At 37.0% G+C, this 18458-nt stretch overlaps 2 protein-coding genes across 2 annotated transcripts in view; one reads left to right on the top strand and one right to left on the bottom strand.

Annotated features, from left to right (window-relative positions):
• LOC139125901 (platelet-activating factor acetylhydrolase-like) overlaps positions 1-18458 on the bottom strand; it is a 28475-nt gene that overhangs the window by 9323 nt on the left and 694 nt on the right. Inside the window, exon 2 of the mRNA XM_070691984.1 lies at positions 611-860. The gene's annotated coding sequence lies outside the window, so the exon portion shown is untranslated. The remainder of the gene's footprint in view (positions 1-610; positions 861-18458) is intronic.
• Positions 715-16995, top strand: LOC139125903 (uncharacterized). Its single transcript, XM_070691985.1, has 8 exons — positions 715-2105; positions 4835-5000; positions 5480-5633; positions 6557-6749; positions 7783-7914; positions 10440-10599; positions 15365-15514; positions 15899-16995. The coding sequence occupies exons 1-4, from the start codon at positions 1775-1777 to the stop codon at positions 6683-6685; spliced, it is 780 nt and encodes a 259-aa protein (XP_070548086.1). The 5' UTR covers positions 715-1774; the 3' UTR covers positions 6686-6749; positions 7783-7914; positions 10440-10599; positions 15365-15514; positions 15899-16995.

Consider the following 18458-nt stretch of genomic DNA (forward strand, 5'->3'; position numbering starts at 1 on the left):
TGAATGGTTGATTCTGTGGTAATATTCGACATTGGTTCTGTTGCTAGGGCTGATCATGGATGTTTACGAAGTTTTTAATGACCTGTGATAATGATATAAATTGAATTCTGTAGTATCTGTTTATGTAAGGTATTAATTACAGACTGTCAATGCTTGGGGTATGTTGACGTGGCACATTGTATACAGGCATCAGGTACCCATTACCAATCTTATCCGAGTATCGGCAGAATTGGGGCGGGGCTTTTGTTATCACTGACGGAAGGAGGGGCAGGCAAGGTTGACCAAAATTATATTTCCGTACAGAGTGGCTCTGGCGCGCATTTCGTCACCTTTCTTTGTCATACAGTGATTGCACCTATATGGCTTCACAATGCTTTCCGACCTCTGATCTTACACAGAGTGGCTGAGTCCATCGGTGGCCGTAAATATGGTTCAGTTCCCAACACTCGATCATATGATCAGATCACGGAGGAGCCAGGGTACTAAGAAGCGACATAGACAGCACCTTGTTAACATATTTGTACAAACCCACCTTACAATAACGATGAATTTCTAACATAGCGAGTACTTTTCTACTATAAAATACAGAAGCCGCGAGGCCGGGGCTTACCTTCTTCTGGGATGATCGGTGAGTGACCTTTTCGCGCTGCTCAGATGCGCACAATCAGGGCCCCTCTCCAATCCGATTACGCTATCAGGTACATATGACCTTTGAACTCAAATGAACAACACGGCTCTGTGAGTGGCACTTCATCTTCAGCCAGCAGTTTACTGCAAGCTTCGGTTCCGGATACGCTGAAACTTGCGTGTAGACGTGGAAAGAGACGGCTTCTCGTTTTGTTGCGTCTCAGAGGTCAAATCTGGAAAAATTTCAGACCTATTGGCGTTCATAACATTGTATTTTTATGACTGTAAGTCATGGGAGCAAAGTTGTTCAGACATCGGTGACGTACTTGCGCTGTGCATTGTACACTGTAGCTCTGCATGGCAGGGCTGTGTGTTACCGGCGTCTACCACAGGCCGTATAACGCCGGTAACACACAGCCCTGCCATGCAGAGCTCAATCTGATTAAAATCAGATGTAGAGTACGGCGACGTCTTCTTATGCGTACGCGGTATTCTCTCGCTGTCGCCTCTCGTAGTGAGAGGCGACAGCGAGAGAATACCGCGTACGCATAAGAAGACGTCGCCGTACTCTACATCTGATTTTAATCAGATTGTGCAGAGCTAAAACCTACGATACAACTTGGTGTCGAAAGCAACACAAAGAGACAGCCCTTGTCCGATATGTAACGTTGTAAGCACCATACACATCGAAATTTAGCGTCGTCCATGGATTGAACTTTCTAATTTATTACGAAATTTTTACGAACAGTTTTCTAAACACATCGAAATTGAAAATCGAGGGTTTGAAGTTTCAAAATAGCAATATTTAGCCCCTATAATCACATTCCAAATACGACGTCCGATTCCTGAGATAGCAGTCCGATTACTACGATAGTAGTTCGATTACGACGCACTGAAAATGGGGTCAATAATTTGGCAACTTTGACCCCCTAAATACCACTTCCGTCGTGTTAACAGTTTGAGGATAAACACAATAAGTTTCAAAAGGTATGGTATAAATAAGATTTCGTAGTGCTCGTCATTTATGAAACGGCTCTGGGCGAAACTCACTACCCTGTCCGAAAACTGTCACACTGACTGTAGTACGTTTTCTCGCGTGCACCAGTCGACGAACCCGGAAACTGGTTGTCACATATCGTGTCCGTGAATGCGTACGTGTACCTGTAAGGCTGTATATGAGCCGCTGCAAATATCATATGCCATCGTTTTCTTCGGACCAACATACTTTGCTACAATCACAGAGGAGGGATTTACATTGAAGAGGAGAAGACCGTCGAAGAACGTAACACCGGACAAAATGGAAAGGCGGTGGTCAATGAATATCCTACTAGTTTACTTGATTTTTGTCAGTATCAGCGAGAAGAACACTGTTTCTCAACCAATGCCAAAAGATCAGCAGACAGATGTTGAATTTCCACCGACCATTATTAAAAACAACAACACAGCAGCTGTACCCACTGGACACCTCAGACCTCTAGGTAAAGTATATACCAGCTTGTGTGATTGTACAAAGCATTCCTTGCGTTTGCCCCAATCTCAACTAATCCAAAAATACTTCCACCTGTCCCCCGATCAGGTAACAGTAAAATTTCACAATCTCGGGCAGACGACTAGTCTGAGTTGTTTCCTGCTTTTGCCAAGATTCATAGTCTGCACATTCAATACAAGAAAAACCTAGGAAAAACGAATACCCTTGCCAAATTTTTTCTATGATTTCAAAAGACAAAAAAAACATGTCTCCTTGGGAAAGTTTGAGCAAAAGTTTGTCTCTCTGTTATATAAAAATAAGATAAAATTTCTGTCAATTTTTGTAAATTTTGATGTGTTTTTCAGATATTCTTTAGTCTGCAAATAAAAAGCGCAGTTAATTCTTCCAAAGTCATGTTGAAACCTGGCATTTCAATGCAGCCTGACGTGATTTAATACCCATTGTTGATATTTTATTGTTAAAACTATTTATCAACAAATGTAAACAATGTATTTGCCTGCCAACAGGATTTGTTCTTCAAAATACCTTAAAGAATAGAATTTACAATTTATTTTTTTCTCAATGCTTTTTCTCGGGGGTCTATGATCAGAGCTACATGAGAAATATCCTGATGTCTGTAAATTGAAAGTCTGTTTTGCAAAGTGTACTAAGGTACCGTTCAGTTTTTACGACCGGGGGGGGGGGGGGGGGGCCGGCAAAATCCAGGGGGGGGTCATCATAATTTTGGAATCCGCAAAGGGGGGGTCATCGCTTTTTCACTGGTAGGAAAGGGGGGGTCACCACATTTTCAAAAACATAATACCAACAATAAAGTTCACTTTATGCCATGGCCATGATCGACCCTCTTTACCGGCGGGCCGCCTTCGGCGGCCCACTACAATAAATATACATTATGTATTACCCATGACCTCTTAACGGGCAAACGCCTTTGGTGGCCCACTCCAATCAGGTTTACTTCATGCAATGGCCATGATTGACCCTCTTTTACCGGCGGCCCGCCTGCGGCGGCCCACTACAATAAATTGACTTTATGTAATACCCCACGGCAATCTTACCGTAAAATTCCCAATTGAAGCCGCGGCTTGTATTAGAAACATTTTCGAGGGACCCCTGGGATCAAGCACTGAATAATGGTAATGGCCGCGCGCCTTCAGCGGCCCTGTCCAGTAAAGTCTACTTTATGCAATAGCCATGATCGACCCTCTTTACCGGCGTGCCACCTTTGGTGGCCCACTAGAATAAAGTTGACTTTACGTAATGGCCTATGACCCTCTTAACCGGAGGGCTGCCTTTGGCGAACCACTCCAATAAAGTTTACTTTATACAATGTCCATGGACATGAGTTGTCTATGGAAATGAAGCTAAAAATTGCCTTTCAGTCGTCCTAATTAACAGACGTTTCAATGGATGTGGCTGAGAAGTTTGTTCACTGGCATCGAATAAAGTGCGCCGCGTACCGGAGTTCAAATCCAAACCATGCGGGTAAATTTGACATATGGGTTTTGGTTATTTTTCAAGGGGGGGGGGGGGGGGTCATCAATTTTTTTCGTCTGACAAAGGGGGGGGTCATCGTTTTTTCACGAAAAATGCAGGGGGGGGGTCTATATTTTTTGAACACCGGCGACAAGATTTTGCCGGCCCCCCCCCCAGGCCGTAAAAACTGAACGCTCCCTAATCATGAAATCTGCAGTTCACATGAAGCATGACAAGTTTTCCTGATACTTTTCTGTTCCTCTATGAGAATTCAGTATTAGAAAGCAAAGTATGCGCTAATATTTCACAATCATATTTTTCTTACAAACAGTTTTGGAAAAAGTGTGGAATACATTCACAGCTCATTCAAATACTGTATTCAACTTTAGAATTGACACTTGTAAGTTCCTATCGTACAACTGACATGACAACAATTTCATTAAAAACACAGAATAACTTAATGTTTAAAATATACCCCCTCAAAAAAAAATATATATACACTAAATTATTCAATTATATTCCACTTTTTGTTTTACCTTTGTTGCATGCAGAGGGGGGTTCACCCTGTTTTCAAAATTTGGAATGAGGGGCTCACTCTGTTTTCAAAAGTTGGAATGGGGGTCAGCCACTTTTTGACGTCGGCAAAAAAATAATCCACCCCCAGGCTGAAGAAACTGACCAGTCCTGAAGCGATGTTCATTGCTTCGATAAAGTTTGTGTGCACGATCATAGTGCGATGTGTGATAGTGAGTATATGAGCGCTAGTGCTTCACGAACTCTGTGGCGTGTGGAGGGGTCACAGTCCGAAAAATTGTAACTATAAGCTCTGTTATTGAACCAATCTTTTTTGAGATTGGGGATTTAGCCGAGCGGTTTTGTCTGTGGCTTCTCCGCTAGGTGACTGGGTACCGTACGTTGTGAGTTCGAACCCGATTGAAACCACCGTATTCCTTATTCAACAACCTGAATCATGACACATGCCTTGCGTTCAGCTTGTCAATTAGACTGTCAGTGTATAAGAAGAATACTTAATGTTGTTGTTCATTGCTTGTTTGTAGTATGGACTATAAAAAAGTAATGTTTATGCAATTAATAAACTGTACCCACTCTTTTGCATTGGCAAGGATTACTGTGTATTTGATGCAACCTAATTTGAAGACAACTAATGGAACAAATTTATGTAAAATTCCAGCAACTGTCACTTTTAACACAACTTAAAGTTGTTTACTTTCCTCTTGTTGCTAGGTTACCAAAGGAAACCCGAAGGAAAAGTGAAAGAGTATGAGGAGGCACCTCATCCAAAGAAGTTCTGGGAGGACCATGTCAGTAAAAAGCGCCCCCTGGTGTTGAGACAGGCATTGACGGAATCACCAGCTGCTCTGAAATGGGATGATCATTACCTCAGAGAAAAGTGAGTTATATGCCATCCCTTTGAAACCTGTCACCATGAAATATTGGTACAGTTCCCATTCTTATCTGTGGCAAATATGGACTTATCTACAGCAAAATAGGGGGAAATGGTTGAAGCCCCTGTAGCTGTAACTATTAGCATGTACTAGCTTACAAAAAACATATAATCCAACCTTCAAGATGTTTGCTACAGTTTTTGATCAAAATTTTGGGAAAAATCTGAAAGAAATGGTGTGGATCTCAAAGAAATTGTCTGGGTGATATTTTATAAAGGTGCAAGTGCAAAAATTGAATTACTCAGTCAAAGGGTTCAGAAGTTTAAGCATCATCAATATATTATCAAAAACACTTGTCAAAATACTCAATTTCCCAAGCACATTAGTAGTGAACTTGCTGCTAAACAAAACCCTGAAACTCTCTTCATTTCATACTGACTGTACTGATATTGTATTAGAAACTGAAAATCACATTCATTTTCAGCTATGGCGATGTGGACGTCTTGATTGAGAAGAAGAAAGAGAACCGCGAGAAACAACCACAAAGATTGCAGTTTTCTGAATTCATTGACAATTACAAGGTTGAAGATAGGTATGTGGTCACTGTTCTGCCAGATGAAATGAGACAAGATGTAGAAGTAAGTTCTCTTATTTTGGCATTTTCAAGTTTTATTTCATATTTCAGTGTTTGCCTCATTTAATTTCATCATAAAAAGATACCAAGTCGCACAATAAAGATTTTGTTTCATGTAGACAATGATAAAGATATTTCTTGAATGGCATAAGTAGTTTTAGTTTTAGACAATGATAAAGATATTTCTTGAATGGCGTAAAGTAGTTTTAAGAATACCATTCATTTGGCAATGTTTAGAGTCTGATTTTACTGATTGATCACACATCCATGCCCTCAATTCTAAAAACAACAGGAACAAACCTGAAATTTTAGAGCTCTACTTTCATACAACAATCCGCATAATAAGCTTCATTCATAAAACTGTACATTGTGTAAGTAGGTTGTATATCAAAATACTTCATGCGGAAAACAAGAAATTGTAGTTGTCTTTTAGAACAATGAAATAATGAAAATTTTATGGTCAAAAAGTCACATGGTCTGACAACAGAAAACAACCATGAGTTTCAAGAATACTTGTTTAAAAGCCTCTTAAAGCTGTATCTTTCGGCTATTTTTTCAAAACTTTTGTTTTGTGGTTTCCCTACACTTTCTGCATTGAATCCTAAACTGTAATTTAAAGGCAAGTACTTAGCATATCAACGCAACCTATATGAGTATAATCTCCATTGTTATTGTTGAAAATTGATTCAAGTCTGGACTAGAATTCATTTGTAAACAATAAACAATGATCACTACACACAAACAAGCTGTGTTGACAAAACAAATACTAAAAATTTCAGCATGACAAACACAATAGGGTCAGACATGGCAGTTGATATACAGAAGCAGAATACTGAAAAACTTGCTACAAGTTACAGCTTATGTCCCTTTAATTGTTGGTGACACAAAATTTTCTCACAATTAATGGTCTTCCCAATTTCTTGCAAGGTACCGAAGTGTCTGCTGTGTGGGACCTTCAGGAAATACCTTCATGAGTGTAACCTATGGATGAGCAGTGGTGGTACAGCATCAGTGCTTCACTACGATGCAGATCACAAACATTCATTGCCTGTTTGACGGCAGGAAAGATTTCATCATGATTGAACAAAGATTTCAAATATATCTATCAATGGTGGAAAATGTAAGTGTTTGCACTCTCTGACACAACCTAAAATTATTTTGTATACGCAAGTTGACTGCAACGTCTTTTGAAATATATTTAAAGAGAGGGGGTCCTCGGAACTTTGCTGAAAGGTTGCTAGGGACCCTGATGTACGCTGCATCTAGGGTACGTTGGCGATTAAAGTTAAAACATGTTTGTTAACAATGAATATCGTAAAATTTAAATGTTGCAGCTATGTTGGTCATGCATGATTAAATATATTGTTGGTAAACAAGAAAGTCGCTCACTCACAGTTCCGATGACACCCACCTTAACCGGTATCATCATGCTTTTTAATTCTGTAAGTGCCTTGTGTAGATGCTGTGAAGCAACGTGTATCTCATACCCCTTCAGTTAATGGTATGTTTAATGGTATGTTTTCAGTTCAGATATATATGTACACCCTCAATGTTAATACAGCTATTACTTTTTGTTACTGGCTCAGCTTTTGAAGTCTTACGATGATTTTAACTGTCGAAGAGTCAACTGTCTAAAACAGCCCAGCATGCCAAAAAGATGCAACAGACCAAAATGGCCATAAGAGAAGTCTCAGCGCAATCTAATCATCATCTTGTATGTTCTGTGCTCTGGCATTAAAGCCTCTTGTAATATGCTTTGTTTCAATGCAGCTGATTGGCTAAAACCCAGAGTTTCTGTTCTGAACTGTAGGACTCAAGTGCCCTGATAATGTAAAACTGATCAACATGTCTACACATTGTCCTGTGCATGCTAAGATCTTTGACTCCACAGGTTTGAAAATTCCAAGGATTCAACACTGGCATCCTCTAGTCGATTTTGATCCATTGACACTCAATCCACTGGATGAAAATTTGCAAATGTTACATGTATCTAACAGTTCTAAGATACCGGTGTTTTATGAATCACCACTTTGAATGATATTGCCTTTTAATTTCCTGATGACAAATGTATTAAAAATTCCGATGTCTACTGACAGGATAAATAGTCTGGCTCCTGATGACAAATATATTAATATTCCAATGTGTACCCACAGGATAAATGGTCAGGTTCGGGATTTTCAACCTTAGACGTGGATAGATCAACATGACTGAAAACCCTGAAGTTGGGAAAGTGCCATGGACTTGGGCCACTCTTAGACGAGGGGACTGTATATACCTACCTGCAGGTAAGAAAATACTTTATTCATGTTTATCACAGCATTCAGTATAGATTAATGCTGTGACTTTGTTAAATAGAATTTCTGAATAGAATTTTGAATCTTTCTTCATCAAATACAATGTTTGTTACACTGCATTTATCTGAAGAAACTCGTTTTTCACTTTCGGGGGAGTTGATTGTTGGGTTGCCCGGAAGCTGCCATTCAGGAGGGGTTTTCCGTATTCAATGTGATGCAGAAATATATCTGTATGATATTACTTTAATATTTCCCAGTCATTTTGAATCTAAACTGATTGTAAACTTATAGTCGTCCTCAATCCTAGTTCTGGATGACACTGATTTATTTATTACAAGGGTAACTCTAAGTACTTTATAAAGTTACCAATAGTAAGTTTACATGGACTTTGGATGTGAGCAGATTACATATCACCAAAACATATAAGTAAGTTAAAACGGAAAGTCTTTTCAAGATATTTTTGCATTTGCTTCTATACTAACAGTTACCTTGAGATTATTCCTGACATTGTCTGGTGGCCAATTGTAATAGACTGCAAAGTCTCAGTCTTTTCCAGAAAGTGGCATCAAAACAGGGCAGTGAATTTCTGTATCAACTAATAGACAATATAGAAAGAGGATGGGAAGCTACCGCAAAGAACAAAAGAACTATGGAGAAGCGACGAGCTATCTGGTTTGAAATAATTAGAATGTGTGAATCAATTTTTGCATAATTATCAGCTAGGCAATAGCTGCTGCCCAACATCTGGTAGTTCGCAGTGAAAAAAAACTTCATTGAACTTATTTTCAGCATGAAGTTGTCTTTCTGATTGAAGTCAGATTCCATTACCCTAAAGATTGATTTATTCTTAGATGCAACAAAGAAACATTACATTCCTTCTGAATGGGATTATTCTCTGCTACGAAAAAGGTGTGTTTAGGACACACTGAATGTAAGGCCTGCAAGCATGTTTTGCGAGATTGTGCGACAGTTGGATGGTAATTGGATTTGTTTATCAATGGGTATGCAAATCCAACGTAATTTATTCCAGCATAGTTCGTTCAAAGGAAATACCGCAGCTTCCCATCCTGTTTCTCGACTGTCTATGATCAACTACAACAAGCGACCTAGCGGCCGATATAGCTCCGCTGTGTTTATGTACAGAAGAACTATTTTTGACACATGTTGATGAAGAAGGTGGAAATCTTTGATAACTCAATGCAGTGGCCAGAAAAATGTGGCTAAAATAAGCTGCAAAAATACAAATTGAAGATTTCATCATACTTTGAATATATCACATCCGATCATCCCTAAGAACATGTCAACCAAAGCTATCTGATGAGTAGTTTTTTGAGAATAAAATATTCTGACCAAAAATGGCAACAATTGCCCCCCAAAAATAAAATTGCAGATGTCATCATAATTTCAAAATATCACACTTAGTTATACCAAATTTCAAAGCTGTTAGACCAGTACTTTTTGAGAAACGCATTTTTTGACCAAAAATGGGAAAAATTGCCCCAAAAATTCAAAATTGCAGATTTCATCATTATTTCAATAAATATCATTTAGTTCATCTATGGAAACCTGTATACCAAATTTCAAAGCTATCAGATAAGTAGTTTTGGAAATACACATTTTTTGACCAAAAATGGCAAAAATTGCCACAAAAATACAAAATTACAGATTTCATCAGAAATTCAATATATATTACTAAGCTTATCTGTAGAAACCTGTATACCAAATTTCAAAGCTATCAGACCAGTACTTTTTGAGAAACACATTTTTTGACCAAAAATGGCAAAAATTGCCCCAAAATTACAAAATTGCAGATTTCATCATTATTTCCATAAATATCATTTAGTTCATCTGTAGAAACCTCTATACCAAATTTCAAAACTATCAGACCAGTACTTTTTGAGAAATACATTTTTTGACCAAAAATGGCAAAAATTGCCTTAAAAATGCAAATTTGCATATTTCTGCACAATTTGAACAAATCTGAAATAGATCATCCCTAGGGACATATGTACCAAATATAAAAGCTATCTGACCAGTAGTTTTGAAGAAGAAGATTTTTAAAGATTTTTTTTTACCAAAAATGACAAAAATTGCCTTAAAAATACAAATATGCAAATTTTACCACCATTTGAACAAATCTGATTTAAGTCACCCTAAGCAAACTGCATATCAAATTTCAAAGCAATCGGACGAGCGGTTTCAGAGAAGAAGATTTTTTTACCAAAAACACAAAAAAATGCCCCAAAAATACAAATATGCAAATTTCACCATGATTTGAACAAACTGAAGTGAGGTCACCCCAAGTGAACTGCATATAAAATTTCAAAGCAATTGGACTTGTGGTTTCAGAGGAGAAGGCAATTGTTGACGGACGACGGACGACGGACGCCGGACGACGGACGCCGGACGACGGACGACGACGGATAATCAACCTATTTGATAAGCTCCGCGTCGCTGACAGCGGAGCTAAAAAATATTAACCTGCAATGTTATTCTAATTCATTCCAACTGTGTAGGTTATTTGCATCAAGTTCGTTCCTATGGTCGTAGTCTGGCTGCCACATTTCTGTTCACCGTTGACGGTCAGTTCAACGATACAGGCTGTGCTGATGAATCGTTGAACAGACAAGTCTGGCTGATGTCGATGTCATATGGACGTATAAGAAAGGAGACAAGGTACCCATGTCTCATTCTGTTTATCACCCATGCATCAACCCAATCTGACCAACGGTTACAGAGTTTTAGCAATTTGCAGGGTTTTTCCTTTTTTCCCCTCATTTGCATATTTTTGGCACTGACATGTTCATTTGAACAAATTCACATCTCCACCCCTAGGTGCACCTGTACACCAAATACTAAGACAGTAGGTGCTGCGGTTTAGCTGTTTTTGACGTGGACGGACATACATACATACATACATACATACATACATACATACATACATACATACAGACATGCAAATGGCATGCAAATGAACTGATTCAGCTTATACGATTACCTCACATTGGTATACCAAATGTGAGCTAAAAATAAACACAAATCATACAGCCAGGTACCTCCTTCGATGTGGAAGACTCTCTACAGTCCAAAACATAGGGCCAATGTCCCTGAAGCTACTATAGAACATGGGGATACAAAATTGAGTATTTCCTGACTGTATGAAATTATCTCACTAAGGTCATCCTAGGGACCTGTAAACCAAATATTAAAGCTGTCTGACCAGCGGTTTTGAAAAAAAAACAAGTGACCTAATAGTTGACAGAGCTCCACTGTGTTATGTAGAGAATAACTTTTTGTGACACGTGTTGATGACAAAGGAGGGTATCTTTGATAGCTCATTTCAGGATGGTCTGACCAAAAATGGCAAAACTAGCTGCAAAAATAGTCACAATTGCAGATTGCATCATAATTTCAATATGTTACATTAAGGTAAACCCTAGGAACCTGTATATCAAATACCAAAGCTATCAGATGAGTAACATTTGAGAAACAAAGATTTTGACCAAAAATGGAAAAAATTGAGCCAAAAATGGCAAAAAATGACCCAGAAATACAAAAATTGAAGATTTCATCAAATTACACTGAGAACCCTCTGGGAACCTGTATACCAAATATCAAAGGCATCAGACAAGTAGTTTCGACCAAAAATGGCAAAAATTGCGCCAAAAATACAAAATTGCAGATTTCATCATATATTCTACATATCATATTTAGTTCTTCTGTTGGAACCTGTATACCAAATATCAAAGCTGTCAGATGAGCGGTTTGATGAAATGAATTTTTGACCAAAAATGACAAAAAAATTCCTTAAAAATACAGATTTGCATATTTCATCACAATTTGAACAAATCTAAGTTGGGTTATCCTTAGGGACCTGTATACCAAATATCAAAGCTGTGAGACCAGCGGTTATGAAGAAGAAGATTTTTTACCAAAAACGCCTTTTTTTGCACTAATTTGCATATTTTCCACAATATCAAAAAATTAAAAAAAAGGTTTCTCATAACCATATTTTGGATACGCATCCCAATAGCTTATATAGACTACAGACTATAGTCTATAGTAGCTAAAAACACTCTCATGTCACGATAAGATGAAAACTTTAGGAGATATCTGCCATGTTTTGACAAACTCGGCGTTTCTAGAGTCCACCATTGTTATAACATAACTCATTATCATAATGGATGGCATCCACACATAGAAAGTAGTGAATCTCCGTTAGATGCCGTTGATGGCGTTACTCTGGGACCAATCGGGGACGTGGACAGCATTCCATTATGATAATGAGTTGCGGTATTTCAACCATGGACTCCAGAAACGCTGAGTTTGTCAAAACACGGCAGATATCTCCTAAAGTTTTCATCTTATCGTGACATGAGAGTGTTTTTTGGACAGTAGAGAGTCTTCAAACGAGGTACCTGGCTGTATGATTTGTGTTTATTTTTTGAATACAACGGGCAGTTTATTTGCAGGCCAGACAAGTCCGTTTCACACCTTTGTGGTAAGGCTACGTATACGTAGAATAAACTCACAGCATAAACTACACTTTTACAAACTACCCAGTCCACAAACGCCTGTGTACTGGATACATTACTATGCTGAATGGTCACTGTATTTCTCTGCATTTAGTGCCAATGCTCAAACAAGCACTTAAATATAACTTTCCATAAAAGCAGTAAATGGGATTACTGTATATAAAGGCAAACGACCACTCCAGTTTTTCACACATGATGGCTTTTAGATGAGTGTAAATAAGAAAACTTTGAAATAATAACATTTTGAGTGAATCTGTCCATTCTCAAACAATGAAACTGATGTGAAGAAACAACTTTGATAAACCTCTGCCATCTTTCCTTGTTTGGAGGTTTGTGAGTCAATGACAATGGCTGATCACTGTGCTTCATGTCCCATCATATGAAGGAAGTGGCATTCATTCTTGAACATGTCAGGGTAGGGTCTGGGTGAACGCCCACCCCAATTTCTAAACAAAATTACATACTCCGCTCTGGACCTTGGTGTTAATGCAGTGCAGTATGCGATACTTAAGTCAGGGAGAAAAATATTTCTTGACACAACTAAAAGTGGCCGCCAGTGAAGTCGTCTCCATAAATTTAGTGACTTTCAATATCTAGTTATACCAAGATGCATCATGGGAATAGAAACTAATACTATTATTATATCCCATCGATACATTAACCCTTTGCACCCTGACCCCCTAGTGACCTATGACATCATTTTTTTTCCAAGCCAGGTTCAAAGGGTTAAGTAAATAGTGAAATGGCAAGAACATGATCAGTTAATTTCAGCTCAAGTTTTCATTGTAAACAAAACAAGCAGAGGTATTTCTGAAAAATATCTCACTCAGTTGCCCCAACTTAATGTTTTATGGCATGTACAGTTATACATTTTCTACAGGGAACATCCTCTGTCATGCTTTGATAGGGAAATAAAAGACTTCTCCATACGATATTACAATAGTATTGTAATATTGTATGGGGAAGTCATATTCCGGGTCTACATGCTCCTCAAAGTCCTTGAATTTTAAAGTCCCCTGGAAAGTTGTGGAAGAGTCCTTCAAAATGAAATCGAGTTCTGGAGAACCCATAATAATGTTGAAAACTGACAAGATTATTAATATTAGTCGTGATACTGTGAAAGTAATATAAACTGATAGTTGGACCAGATATGAACTGAAAATGCTCACGTGTTTCATTACATATTGCAGTTATGTGTAAATTTTAATGTTTGCCACATGTTTGCAACTTCATTGAAAATATTATGATCAACGTAATGAACAATAATCACAACCCATTAGGTCATGAAGTATACAAATATGTAATTAGCTGAAATAAAAGTATCAAAGTTCTTTTACTGCTGTCATTGTATCACCACTTTATATAGAAAGTGTAATTACCGTTGGCCAAGTCCTTCAAGCCATATACCGGTATGCCGAGCTGTGAAAGCTTTTTAGACATGACAATTATAAATCAGCTGACATGAAAATGTGAAATGACTTTTGATATTGTTTTAACCTGGTATAATCATCAATGTACATAGCATGTTTTGCCAACTTTGATCAAGTAAATCCAGTATATATCCCTAATAAGCAAAGGTCATTAAATATGTAAATTAGGAATTGGCTTAAGTAAAAATGCTTAATGATTTTCAACAATGTTGTATCATGGTATCTGCAATATATGTAGCAAGTTTTGTCAACTTTGGTCAAGTTGATTCAGATATATATCTCTAATTAGGAAAGTTCATTCAATATGCAAATTAGGAATTGGCTGAAGAGAAAATGCTTAATGACTTTCAATAATATTGTATTATAATGTCTTTAATGTACATAGCAAGTTTCATCAATTTTAATCAAGTCAATTCAGATAAATATCCCTAATTATGAAAATTCATTTAATATGCAAATTAGGAATTGGCTGAAGTAAAAATGTTTTTTGATTTTCAATAATATTATATCACAGTATCTTTGATGTATATAGCAAGTTTCAACAACTACAATCAAGTTAATTCAGATATATATCCCTAATTGGAAAGTTTATTAAATATGCAAATTGGAAATTGGCTGAAGTAAAAATGCTTAATGACTTTCAAAAATGTTGTATCATAGTAGCTTCAATACATGTAGCAAGTTTCATCAACTTTGGTCCAGTCAATTTAAATATATATCTCTAATTAGCAAAGTTCATTAAATATGTAAATTAGGAATTGGCTACAGTTAAAACGCTTAATGACTTTCAATAATGTTAAATCATAGTATCTTTAATATACATACCAAGTTTGGTCGATTTTGATCGAGTCAAATCAGACATATATCCCTAATTAGGAAAGTTCATTAAATATGCAAATTAGCCATTCTCTTTCATGTCACCCCTTAATTGTTCCCACTGCTGATATATCTTGGTGTGATCAACATTTGTAGCAAATCTCATCAAATTGTGAGTAGTCGTTTTTAATGAATATCCGTTTTTTCTAAAATCATTAATTATGCAAATGAGCAAAAAGTATGCAAGCCACACCCACCAAAAACTAATCAGTTCTTGCCATTTGCTAACTGAATCTATGTACCAGATTTGATTCTGATCTGATAAGCTGTTTTTGAGATATCGGACCAACAAACAGACAGACAGACAGACAGACAGACAGACAGACGGACACACAGACAGACAGACAGACAGACAGACATCGCTGCGACATATGCTCACGTGTGTAAACATGTGAGCAAAAAATGGTGTTTTGAACCTCAAAAGACCTAGGAAGTTGCTTCAATAGTCCTGCAATTTTAAGTGACTAGAGTGTATGGACCTTAAATAGAATACTTCTTTAATGATGTAGTTTTACATCAGTGAAAATATCGTGGACTAGTACTAGTACTGGCATCTGTACACTCAGTCTGTGTTCTAACAAGCTTGTCTTTATTTTACAGACCATTGACATGGGATACATGAATGTTGAGAAGCTGCGGAGAAACTTCTTAGAGCTAATCGAAGATGACTTGCTGATTAAAGACAAATTTGAGGCTTTTTATTACACAATGCAAGACAAAGACAGTGAAGAGCTGCCACCAGTTGATAAGGTACAGTATTATTTTATTCAAACTTCATGAACACCAGATGTGAGCAATGATCAAATGAGATTCTGTAGACTTGAAAGAATATAAAGAAAATGCAGAAAATAAAGATAAATGGCTGAGAATAAGAGAGACGCACTCTCATCAAATTATTTTCTCACTAAGGAGAGTGATTAGCAAAGCCAGTGGATTGATTCAGGGAAAGAAGCACAGGGTTTTGCACAGGTTGGTAAATTTGCCAGTTGTCTTACCTGATACATCAATGAATACTGATACACTTGTATGACATTAAATAGGAAAAGGACTTAAATGATAAATTGTAGGACTGTTGTTGATAAATTGAATCAGTGTTGCTTTGACTGTGTTCTCCTCTGCATTTGACAATTACAGGCATGGGCAATGATAGGATATACTCATAAAGGCTTCTCGACCCACCGTGATGTCATCAATATGGACAGAGAGTTACTCAAAGACTTTGCGAGGTTTATAGATCCACCTCATGGTCCGGCAGGTGGACACGTCCATGATGAACTCTGACCTTTATGCAAATTTATGCAAATAGAACATATCAGTCTCATAACACAGCTCAAATGTAGTCAGAAACAACACTGACATTTAGTGACAGGCTGAAGACTGTTGACTGCTGAAGGAGTAAGCTACGTAATTTTCCACTGTTACAATAGGTTTCATCAGTGATCCAACCTTTTTTTCAAATTTGAACAAACATACGGCCAATGTCCCTGTAGACTTGAAGACATACAAAGTACAATATTAGATAATATGTACTCAGACTTAAAACGATAGCCACGAGAGAACTGTCTTGTAGGTCCATAATTTCCTAGCCATCAGCCTCTAACGTAAAATATACAATCATACATGTGGATGTAAAAGCAACTATAAGGGGTGATATCGTCATGTGTAGCAATGAAAACAATTGAAGTAAAAAGTGTGACTGGTTTTTAAAATAAAGGAATAATGATGAACACGGCACATATATGAACATTTGAAACAAATTTCAGAACATGCTGTAGATTTTTTTGTGGTTTGGATGGTTGAACAAGTGCATAAAAAATTTGAAGCCAATTGGAGAAGCGTACGTTTCAGCGAAACTGTGAATAGGCTAGATAAAAGAACCTTTTGAATTCTTAATAAATGTCAAGGGTATCAGACAAGAACTTCTGACAGATATGTGGAAACAAAAATTTTGACCAAAAATGGCAAATTTTCCAAAATTTGAACAAATCTAAAAATACTTCACCCTTGCATACAAAATATTGAATCTGTCTGATGAGCAACTTTGAAGATCTTAAAGGTGTCATAAGTTCATATATCATATTTAGTTCATCTCTAGGAGCCTGTACACCAAATTCAAAGCTATCAGACGAATTTTTTGAGAAATAATTTTTTTGACCAGAAATGGCAAAAATTGCCCCACAAATACAATTTTAAAAATTTTTAATAAATTTTAGATTTTATCATAATTTGAATATATTGTATTTTGATCATCTGTCGAACCTGTATACCAAATATCAAAGCTGTCAGACAAGCGGTTTTGATAAAATAAATTTTTGACCAAAAGTGACCAAAAAATTCCTTAAAAATACAAAATTTGCATATTTCATCACAATTTGAACAAATCTAAGTTGGGTCATCCCTATGAACCTGTATACCGAATATCAAAGCTGTCAGACAAGCGGTTTCAATGAAATAAATTTTTGACCAAAAATGACAAAAAAATTTCTTAAAAATACAAATTTCCATATTTCATCACAATTTGAACAAATTAAGTTTGGTCATCCCTATGGAACTATATACCAAATATCAAAGCTATCTGACTAGCGGTTATGAAGAAGAAGATTTTTTACCAAAAAGGCCTTTTTTTGAGCTAATTTCCATATTTTCAACAATATCAACAAACAAAAACAAGCAGTTTCTCATAATCATATTTTGCATCTGCATCTACACAAGAAATATTAAATCAAGATATTTGAGTGCACACGTCCTCAAAAACAGACACACATACATACACATACGTACATACATGCATACATACATACATACATACATACATACATACATACATATTGCTGACCAAATTGTTTTAGTGGACATTTTAAATTAAATCTCCAAGTGTTCCACAAAGAATTACAGGGTTGCATTTGCAGAACTTTACTAACTGTAACTTTTAATGTCAACAGTACTTTCTTGTTCTAGCCTACAATTATCCTGAAACACATATTTAACATGTCAACACATCGTCTATACATGTAAAATGTGGTGATATTATTGCATTTAAATTCTTGTGGGGCAGAATTCACTTCTTGACAATAACAATACGGTCTACACATGAACAAGCTATTAGATAATGTAAGGCTGTGTACCTCAACATGCTTTGGGCAATAACTGTCATTGAGATAGAAGACAAAAAACTCTGACAAAAAGTGTAAGTTACAGCATTTTTTACATCCATGGTTACAGCTACTGGCCCTTCTCTACAATCACTAGTTATTAATTTATAAGACTTTAGTGCTATATAAATAATTGTCTGTCACAGGTTTCTTTTGTGTTTGGTAATCTTATTAGGCTGAGCCAAGCAGCAAGATAAGCCATGGTTGAGCAAAGTACATTTGAATGGTTGATTCTGTGGTAATATTCGACATTGGTTCTGTTGCTAGGGCTGATCATGGATGTTTACGAAGTTTTTAATGACCTGTGATAATGATATAAATTAAATTCTGTATTATCTGTTTATCTAAGATATTAATGAAAAGACTGTCAACGCTTGGGGTACTTTGACGTGGCATATTGTTTATAGGGCATTGGTACCACAACCAATCTTTAATCCGAGTATCAGCAGAATTGGGGCGGGGCTTTTGTTTATCACTGACGGAAGGAGGGGCACCTGGTAAGCTCACAAAAATTATACTTCCGTACAGAGAGGCTCTGTCGC

Source organism: Ptychodera flava (assembly GCF_041260155.1).
Source record: "Ptychodera flava strain L36383 chromosome 3 unlocalized genomic scaffold, AS_Pfla_20210202 Scaffold_26__1_contigs__length_13983176_pilon, whole genome shotgun sequence".
In the NCBI taxonomy this organism is placed as follows: Eukaryota; Metazoa; Hemichordata; class Enteropneusta; family Ptychoderidae; genus Ptychodera; species Ptychodera flava.

Excerpts from the sequence above, each read along its gene's own strand:
- LOC139125903 (XM_070691985.1), top strand. The coding sequence starts at position 1,775 with ATGCGTACGTGTACCTGTAAGGCTGTATATGAGCCGCTGCAAATATCA. Across the intron at positions 5,001-5,479 it reads GATCATTACCTCAGAGAAAA|CTATGGCGATGTGGACGTCT; the intron begins GTGAGTTATATG and ends ATTCATTTTCAG. Across the intron at positions 5,634-6,556 it reads AAATGAGACAAGATGTAGAA|GTACCGAAGTGTCTGCTGTG; the intron begins GTAAGTTCTCTT and ends ATTTCTTGCAAG.